Raw genomic sequence first — 10314 nt, 5'->3', positions numbered from 1 at the left:
GGCTGGTTGGTGGTGGGGGGGTGGGGGTGGAGGGCTCATGCCTATAATCCCAGCACTTTGGGAGGCCAAGACGGGAGGATCGCTTGAGGCCAGGAGTTTGAGACCAGGCTGGGCAATGTAGTGAGACCCCATCTCTACAAAAAAAAAAAAAAAAAAAAAAATTAGCCAGGCATGATGGCATGCATCTGTAGTCCCAGTTACTTGGGAGGCTGAGGGAGAAGGATCACTTGAGCCCAGGGGTTTCAGGCTGCAGTAAGCTACGATCATACAACTGCACTCCAGCCTGAGCAACAGAGCATCACTGTCTCTCTGAAAAAAAAAAAAAATTGTTACAGAATGTAGAGTTAATAACTTCTCTGGAACAAGAAAGCTCTCATTTTAGATACCCATCCATTCACTCATTCAATAGTGTTCTGGATGCCAGGAATTTAGTGGTGAGCAAAATAGACATGATAGACTCTGCCTCCTGATGCTCAAGATCCCTCCCTCTATTTTTAGAAACCAGGTTTATTGAAGTATAATTGATATACAGTCAAATTTACTCTTTTTAGTGGAAACTTCTATGGGTTTCGGCAAATGTGTAACCAACACAATTAAGATCTAGAACATACTGTCTTGCCCTTCCCAATTTTCTTGTGCTCCTTTGGAGTCAGCAACTCTACCCCACCCTGTAGACCCTGGCAGCCACTGATCTGTCCTCTGTCCGTATGGATTTGTCTTTTCGAGAATGCCATATACATGAACTAATATACAATGTCGTCTTTTGAGCCTAGCTGCTTCCACATAGCTTAACATTTGAGATTCATTCGTGCTCTTTTGAGTAGTATTGCTGAGTGGTATCCCATGGTACCAATGGTCCTTCTTTTTTCTTGGAGAAAGTCTTGCTCTGTCACCCAGGCTGGAGTGCAGTTGGAGCAATCACAGCTGACTGCCGCTTCCACCTCCTGGACTCAAGTGATCCTCCTGTCTCAGCCTCCTGAGTAGCTGGGACTGCAGGCACCAGCCACTGTGCCCAGCTCATTTTAAAATTCTTTTGTAGAGATAGGGTCTCAATACGTTGCCGAGGCCAGTCTCCCATACTAGGAACTCCTGTACTCGAGCGATCCTCCAGCCGCAGCCTCCCAAAGTGCTGAGGTGACAGGCAAGAGCCACCATGCCTCACCTCAGATGGACCATTTTGATGCCGTGTTGGGGACAAAGAAAGAAAGAAATCAACTCGCTTTGACCAAATTGGCCCGAGCTGATTGAATTCACTGGCTAGACTACATTAATTTTCCTCCCATGGGGCCCAGTTAGGTCTGGGAACACAGTTCCTTTCTAATAGGAAGATAAAATGTCACTTCTTGCAACCGAATCTGTGGATTGCGAAACTCACATTCACTTTGCCGATCATTGTTTTGTCTTTTTGTTTTGGACAATGTGGCCCCAGCTGGCCTGTAAATGAGCAAAGGCCCCCTAAGAGTCCCTCTCCCCAGGCTTTATGACACCAGTGCTGAGTCATAGAGGTTCTGCCAGTCCCCAAGAGAAGCACTTTCCCCTTTCCTGGTGATGACTTTGGATCCTTGAGCAGAGTTTTGCCTGAGCGGGGCTCATGGGGGAAGATGGAGTTTCTTGGGACCACTCAGACTGCCAGTTACTGTGGCCCCAAGAAATGCTGTGGCTTGACCTCGCTGCCAGCTGTACAGGCTTCAGTGATCCAGGAGTGCTATCAGCCCTACTACCTGCCTGGGTACCGCTACCTCAATTCATGGAGGCCTAGCCTCTTCTACAAGATATCCAACGTCCAGACCTGCCCAGACGAGAGCCTCAGCACCCTGCGGCCGCCCACCACCCTGCCCGCGCTGCGCTCAGCGCTCTTTTCTCGCTATAGCCCCCATGACTGGGACCAGTCCAACCAGCTGCAGGTGCGTGGGGCAGAGGCCTCCCGGCTGTGGGCCAGCCGGCTGACGGACGACTCCGTGAGGCTCTTGCAAGACAAGGACCAGTTGACGCACCAGATGCAGCAGGGCACCACCCGGAACCTGGGCCAGAGACTGTCAGACATCGATTTCTGGAAGTCGGAGCTGAGCTATGAGCTGGACAGACTTCTGACTGAGAACCAGAACTTGGAGACGGTCAAGGGGCGGCTGGAGTGCGCGGCCAATGAGGTGAACTGCCCACTGCAGGTGAGTACAGTGTTGGGGACAGGGCTGCGGCCGTGTGATGGGGATACTGCACGCTCATTCCACTTCCTTCGACTGAAGATCAAGGTGGCAGGCACCTTGCAGGTCGGTTTGAGCTGCACCACTGAATATGATCAGTAATACAATCTTAGTCAATTCAGGATAATCCCAGTCATATCAGGGTTTCTTGGACTCAATAGAATTTCCTTTTCTCCTTGAAGCTACATCAAAGTTGCAGGGGTTTCATGAACATATTGTGTGCATACATATGCATGCTTGAGCATGTGTGTGTTCCGGTCCTTAAAGCGCATACTTAAAATAACTGATTTTTTAAATTAATTAATTAATTTATTTATTTATTACACAGAGTCTTCCTCTGTCACCCAGGCTGGAGTGCAGTGACTCGATCTTGACTCACTGCGACCTCCGCCTCCTGGGTTCAAGTGACTCTCGTGCCTCAGCCTCCCGAGGAGCTGGGATTACAGGCGCCCGCCACCATGGCCAGCTAATTTTTGTATTTTTAGTAAAGACAGGGTTTTGCTATGTTAGCCAGGCTGGTCTCGATCTGATCTGCCCACCTCTACCTACCAGAGTGCTGGGATTACAGGCGTGAGCCGCTGCACCTGGCCCATAACTGCCTTATTTTTCCCCATAATACTTATCCTCTAACATGCTGTATACTTGATTGAATATTAGGATATAGAATAGTCTCCATCAAGGCAGAGACTTTTGCCTGTGTTGTCACTGATGTATTCAAGACTGCTATTCAGTGCAGGGCACCTGTATGTCTGTGTGGGTCTGTAGTGACCAATATCGGTGCTGATTGATGTTGTTTACACTAACGTTTTGAATGTATTCCCAGCCTAGGACAGGGCGAAGCACAGAGTAGCCATGCAATAAATATATGCTGAATAAATGAGTAAATATCTAAATGTGACTGGGCGCAGTGGCTCACGCCTGGGTCTGGATACAAAGGGGTCTGGATAAGTGAATGTTTCTCATAGCATCCAGCAGAAAGTGATGGAAGGGGTTGAGTGGACACTGGGTAAGGAACCAGCAGCACCTATGGGAACTGACTTTGGCCACACAGGAAGATGACTGGCTGCTCCCTGGAGTGTGTGGGGAACTCAGGACCTCTTGCCTGGAAGCCTCCTGCAGCTTCAGGTGCTTCTGTAGGAGAGATCCTGCCTCCGGATCCTCCTGGGAGACATGGCATAGGTTTCCATCACTCTGAGATGTCCAAACCCGTGGAATGCAGGGAGCAGATTCCATACAACCCCAGATTCTCCCTGGGAAGGAGGATGGGCAGGGCTGCTTTTCAGAGCCCTACAGCAGCATCCCAAACCTACCGCTCTCCCTCCCACTCTCTTTTCACTCCCCCATCCTGTCTAGAAAGTCCAGCTCTGCCTGGTCACATCTGGCTTTCTCTGATCAGCCACATGGTGGCAGGGGGACCATCAACATCTCAATTCCATCTCCCGGGCTGCCCCCACAGTCCAGGCAGCCTCTCCCTGCACAATGTCAACCACCTCCTTCCTGGTCTCCCAATTCCTGCTCCCTTCCAACCCATTGTCCTCACAGCAGCCACTGATTGCCTTGATGGCCTCCCAGAAATTAACATCTTAATTCCCAAATTCCTGCATTCTTCCCCATAACCCCTATCCCCACTATTGTTCTGGTCTCACTTCCTCTAATCCAGTGCCAATGGCTTCCTGTCTGTTTCTCTGCTGACCTCAGGGCCTTTGCACCTGCTGTTTTTCCTTCTGGTGCATTTCTCTCCAGGTCTGCATCTCTGCTTCTCATGACACAGTCCTTCTCCTCCTTAGCGAATTCCTCCCTGACCACTCTGCTGGTTACTCCTCACCCACTCACATCACCCTGAATATTTTCATCCTGGCCCTTCACACAATTGGAAATGATTGAGTTCCTGGTTTGTTGTTGTTTGAGACAGGGTCTTGCTCTGTTGCCCAGGCTGGAGTGCAGTGGCATGATTTTGGCTCATTGCTTGACCTCCTGGAGTCAAGAGCTCCTCCAACCTCAGCCTCCCGAGGAGCTGGGACTATAGACACGCACCACCATGCCTGGTTAATTTTAAAATTTTTTGTAGAGATGGGGTCTTGCTGTGCTGCCCAGGCTGGTCTCCAACTCCTGAGCTCAAGTGATCCACTTTGGCTTCCCAAAGCGTTGAGATTACAGGCGTGAGGGAGGCACTGCGCCCAGCCTGATTTTCTTATGGGAGTTCTCTCCCCTAGTAGAACACAGGCTGCATGAGAGCAGGGACTCTCAGCCTGGTTCATTGTGTTATCCCCAGCACCTCAGCAGAGCACGACTCACAGAAGGGGTTCTGGAAATCCTTGTGGCATGGGTCAGTGACCCCCTCCCATTTCTGAGTTCTCACATGCATTTGCATCCTGATGTCCAGACCTTGACGTCCTGCTTCCTTCGGATCCTGGGCCCTTTGTGACATCACGGGCTGGTATGCCAATTGCTGCTGCTCGTCAGCTTCCTATCATAGAGCACCCCTGAAAGGCCCCTTTTCCTGTCCTCTCTTCTGCTCTGCCCAGGTCTGCATGAGAGTTGTAAGACCCAGGGCTGTGTGGCAGGGTTGTCCTGACCACTTCCCCAAACCGTCCCTCCACTGGGAGATCTGCAAAGAGGGGTTTTTCATTCGTATTCACAGGTAATATTTATGGGCAATGTTCTCAGTGATTTACGCTTGTCAAGTCGACTTCACCTGCACAATGGACCTGCGAGATAGGCACCAATATGGCACTCATCAGCATAGGAGGAAACCAGCAGAGAGGTTAAGCAATTGGCCCAAATGCACACAATAGGAAGTGGCCAAGCCCCGATTGAAGTCAGAAGAGAAGCTACATGGAGGATGGCAGCCAACACCATCTTATCTGAAATTATTATGAAGTTTTACTCTATGTATTATTGTATTTTGGGAAGGCTTGGGGCTGCTGATGCAATTATGGGAATCCAAATTGGTTCTTGAGATGCTACTTTGTCCTGCCTTCTCTACATGGGCCTTGCATCTCCAGATGCATTGGTCATATGGCAACCCACAGCTCTCATCCAGTGAGAAGGGGAGGCAGAAGCCCATCCAATGCACAGTAATGAGGTCACATGAAGCACCCAGGTTTCCGGGAGAAAGGAAGAGATTGTGGCAAGGGTGGATGTGAGTGCCTTCTGCTCAGGGTCTGCATACAGATGCAGGAAGAATAAGCTCATCGTGCTGCTTCTCACAGGTGGCCTTGGAGTGTCTGTACCATCGAGAGAAGAGGATTGGGATTGATTTGGTCCATGACAACGTGGAGAAAAACCTTATCCGGGTAAGGCATCTCTTAGGTCTGCCCAGCCCCCGGAAGGAGGTGGGAAGGCCAGCGGGTCAGAGAAATTACTGAGCTACCTGGCAGGAGCAGAAGCCACACGTGTCACCCTGTGGAAAGCTAGGGCTCAGGAAGCATGGGTGGAGGCCTAGTTTGCAATTTAGGAACAGGGAGAAATGGAGTTATTTGACTCTCAGTCTTTTCATCTCCAAAATAGGCATGATAATAATATACTGCTACTAATAATAAAAACTGGTGTTTATTGAGCACCTACTATATGTCATAGGCTATACTACTTCATATGCATTATTTAATTTAATGATAAAATAATTATAAATGAGTGCTTGGCACATAGTAGGTGCTAAATTTTCTTTTTTTCTGGGAGTCTATAAAAAGAAAGTAGGGCAAAAAAAAGAAAAAAATGGTGGCGCCTCCATAATCAACCCTTAGCTGCCTGGCCCTGGGGTCATGTGGATTGAGGCAGGGGCCCCACGCTGACATTTCACCTCCTGGGGTTGAGGGTGGTCAGTGAGAGCGGAGGGGAGAAGTGAGGGCTCTGGCTTGAGAGACACGACTGAGGTTCTAAGAGGCACGCTCTTTCTGACATTTTTCATTTCAGGAAGTGGATTTGCTAAAATGTTGCCAGCAACAGATGAGAAAATTAGCTCAAAGGATTGATCTCCAGATGCGGTAAGGGCTTTTTTTTTTTTTTTTTTTTTTAATTCCCTCTCCTTGGGGTTTGTTTTGGGACTCCCAGGTTTCTGGGGGACAAGCCAGAGGGGCCCACTTGTCTCTGTGTGGTTCTTTTGGTCAGTGGTGTGCTGGTAAATGTTCAACAACCAGCTTTCTGGGGGGGAAAAAAGAGTCCTGAACATAGGATCAGCCAGTTTGGGTGGTGTAAATGCTACTACAATGGCTGATTTTAAGCTGCTAATATGATGTTACTGAGACGTGCACAATTGACTCTCACAAGCCGGTGCATCACTTGTTACTCTTACTTACAACGAGAGCCCTGGCAAGAGGCAACTGGCCTCCCTGAGGCCCCTCTTAGCCTGTGGCTTCCCCATTTGAGTTCTGAACCTTGGGAGAGGACAGAGGGTGGGTGGTATTAGGTAGCTCGGCCAGGGGCTGGGCACCTCTAGAAGGGAGGTGGTGGATGCATTGAGCCAGAAGTCTTCAAAAGAAATCAGCTTTTTGTTCTTACAAGATTATGTAACCAGTATCCCGACAAGCCCGGGGCCCCCCCTCATAATTAAAGGGAGACAAGTTTTACAGGGCTTGGGGCCCATAGCTAAGCCCTTGGCACCAGCTACCCCTGGAAGCAGCTGCCTCACCTCCAACCTGTATCTGGCACTCACCTTTAACTCTTTCAGGGCACGCTGCTCTGCTGGTTTTTCCACTTCATTCACTCTTGACACATAGACACAGAAAGCACGGGACAGACTGGCAACCTGGCAGTGGCTGTCCGTCCCGCTGCCTGGTGCACATGGGCGGCTGGGGTGGATGCAGAGGGGCCGGGCAGCTTCCAAAGCAGCCCTGGGAGCACACGTATTGGTTTGCTGTACCCCAGAACCCGCCTCCTCCTCTAGGAGCCCTTGGACCCCCCGAAGGGGTTAGTGCTGTATGTTAGGAAGAAAGACATCACAGGCAAGTTACCCTTAGAGCAAAGAGCTTGGTCAGGGACAGACACATCGGAGACCCCTAGAAAGACATCAGGGTGGAGGTGTACAGAGAAGATGCAAATATAGCAGGAGGGATGATGGCTGAAAGAACAAAAACAGAGTTGAAGTTCGATAGTTTGTGTGCTCCTGTCCTAATTTCTCATAATTCCACCTGTCACCGGGACGACTGGTACCTATAGTTTGTCTATAAATCGATTTGCTTAAAAAAAAAAAACCTTAAGCACAGCAGGGCGACTACAGTCAACAGTAATTTATTGCACATTTAAAAATAGCTGAAAGAGTATAAATGGGAATGTTTGTGACACAAAGAAATGATAAATGCTGGAGGGGATGGATACCCCAGTTACCCTAATGTGATTGTTACAAATTGCACGCCTGTATCAAAATATCTCCCACAAATATATACACCTACTATGTACCCGCAAAAGCTCAAATAAATAAATAAATAAATAATCAATTCAGTAAATAAAATTCCTTAAATATTCATATTTATTTGTTTGTTTGTTTGAGACGAAGTCTTACTCTGCCGTTCAGGCTGGAGTGCAGTGGTGCGGGCTCAGCTCACTGCAACCTCCACCTCTCAGATTCATGAGTATCTCTGGCCTCAGTCTCCCGAGTAGCTGGGATTACAGGCCCATGCCACCACACCCAGCTATTTTTTTGTATTTTTAGTAGAGACAGTGTTTCTCCATGTTGGCCAGGCTGGTCTCAAACTCCTGACCTCAGGTGATCTGCCCACCTCAGGCTCCCAAAGTGCTGAGATTATAGGCATGAGTCACTGCGCCTGGCCTAAATACTCTTATTTAAACAGGCAAACTTTAACAAAGGGAGAATTGGGACAGGCCAGTGTCTTTGTTTTATTGCATTTTTCTTGCACTTATTTTTTTAAATTACTTATTCATTTTTAATTGACAAAAGTGGTATATGCTGTGTCATATAAAACATGATGCTTTGAAATTACATTTATGTTTCAAAACATTGAACTAATTTGAACTACTTAACATATATGTTACCTCACATACTTATTTTTTGTGGCAAGAACAGTTAAAATCTCAGTGATTTTCAAGTACACAGTACATTGTTATTAACTATGGACACCATGTCTCTGGAACTTATTCCCCCTGACAAACTGAAATTTGTACTCTTTGACCAACATCTCCTCAATCCCCCACCCCCAGCCTCTAGTAACCACCATTCTACTCTGTGCTTTTATTAGTTCGATTGTTTTAGATTCCACATATATGGGGAGATCATGAGATATTTGTCTGTGCCTGACTTATTTCACTTTACATTATGTCCTATAGGCTCATCCATGTTGTCGCAAATGACAGGATTTCCTTCTTTTTCAAGGCTGACTAGTATTCTGTTGTGTATACATGCCACATTTTCTTCATCCATTCATCTATTATGAGACACCTAGGGTGATTTCATGTCCTGGCTATCATAAATTGTGCCACAATAACTGCTCGTTTTAAAGCTAGGTTGTTTTCTTGCTATTGAGTTCCTTATATATTTTGGATAGTAACCCCTTATCAGAGGTATAGTTTGCAAATATTTTCTCCCATTTCTTAGGTTGTCTCTTCACTCTCTTGACTGTTTTGTTTGCTGTGCAGAAGCTTTTTAGTTTGATGTAATCTCATTTGTCTATTTTTGCTTTGACTTCCTGCACTACTGGGGTCATTGTCCAGACCAATGTCATGGAAATTTTCCCCTATGTTTTCTTCTAGTAGTTTTACTGTTTCAGGCGTTACATTTTAGTCTTTAATCTATTTTTGTTGTTGTTGTTGTTGAGATGGAGTCTCCCTCTGTCACCCAGGCTGGAGTGCAGTGGTGCAATCTCGGTTCACTGCAACCTCCTCCTCCCGGGTTCAAGTGAATCTCCTGCCTCGGCCTCCTGAGTAGCAGGGGTTACATGTGCCCACCACCATGCCCGGCTAATCTTTAATCTATTTTGAGTTGATTTTTGTTTACGGTGTGAGATAGAGCTCTAACTTATTCTTCGGCATGTACATTTCCACTTGTATCAATACCATTTATACATGGTATTGGGAAAGAAAGAAAGGAAGAAGCTGTCCTTTCTCCATTGTGTGTTCTTGGCATCTTTGCTGAAAATCAATTGACTGTAAATGCCTGGATTTATTTCTGGGCTCTCTATTCTGTTCTTTCTTCCAGTTATTTTTGTGATCTTCTATTTATGGCAAGAGAGAATGGTTTTCCATTTGTAGCTGCCATGGGATGTGACAAACCGTGGCGCTGGTGGGGACAGGAGGGCTGACGTTTGGGAAGTGGTGCAGTTTGAGCCAGCAGAGTGAACCAATCACCGATTTGAAGTGGGGAGCTGGACCTCAGAGGAGAAATCCTGAGACTGGGGTCAGGAGGCTGCTTGTGCAACCCCAGATGATGCAACCAGAGGCCAGGGGAGCTGGAAGAACTGGGGAGACTGAGTCAGATGGAGACAGTCCCAGAGACTGAGAGACACACGGAGAGAGATGAGCACTGACATCAAAAGAGACAGACATGAAGAGATAAACAGAGACAGGGATGGGGAGTAGGGAGACAGAGGGACAGAGAGGCACAGAGTCAGATATGCCAGAAAGCGAAATCAAGAGATGAGACAGAGACAGAGAAAGGCAAAGAGATGGGGAGAGACAGATATGGAGAAAGAGGACAAGAGACCGGGTGCGGTGGCCCACGCCTGTAATTCCAGCATTTTGGGAGGCTGAGGTGGGTGGATCACTTGCGGTCAGGAGTTCGAGACCAGCCTGGCCAAAATGGTGAAACCCTGTCTCTACTAAAAACACAAAATTAGCTGGGTGGTGACGCATGTCTCTAATCCTAGCTACTCGGGGGCTGAGGCAGAAGAATGGCTTGAACCCAGGAGGCAGAGGTTGTAGTGAGCCAAGATCACGCCACTGCACTCCAGCCCAGGCCACAGAGCAAGACTATCTCAAAGAGAGAGAGAGAGAGAGAGAGAGAGAGAAGAGAGAAAGAGAGAGGGAGATGTTTGAGCTTAGATAAAGACCGAGAGAGATGAGAGCAACTGAGGCAGACAGCAAGAGCAAGAGAGAGAGAAAGCAAGCACAGAGTGAGTGAGGGAGAGGATGAGAGCAGGTGAGGGCAGCATTTCTCTTTGTGGAG

The 10314-nt window shown here is 47.8% G+C and overlaps 1 protein-coding gene across 1 annotated transcript in view; it reads left to right on the top strand.

The window, feature by feature from the left end:
* Positions 1-1498: 1498 nt before the first annotated feature.
* The window catches only part of TEKT5 (tektin 5), a 63232-nt gene continuing 54416 nt past the window's right edge, over positions 1499-10314 (top strand). Inside the window, exons 1-3 of the mRNA XM_017890706.1 lie at positions 1499-2165; positions 5414-5497; positions 6114-6184. Coding sequence (XP_017746195.1) covers positions 1602-2165; positions 5414-5497; positions 6114-6184 — 719 coding nt within the window. The 5' untranslated portion in view covers positions 1499-1601. The remainder of the gene's footprint in view (positions 2166-5413; positions 5498-6113; positions 6185-10314) is intronic.

This window comes from Rhinopithecus bieti, unplaced genomic scaffold (genome assembly GCF_001698545.2).
Source record: "Rhinopithecus bieti isolate Rb0 unplaced genomic scaffold, ASM169854v2 scaffold_19459, whole genome shotgun sequence".
Classification (NCBI taxonomy): Eukaryota; Metazoa; Chordata; class Mammalia; order Primates; family Cercopithecidae; genus Rhinopithecus; species Rhinopithecus bieti.
Note: the sequence above shows the minus strand (reverse complement) of the source record. Positions and strands in the feature narration are given on the sequence as shown.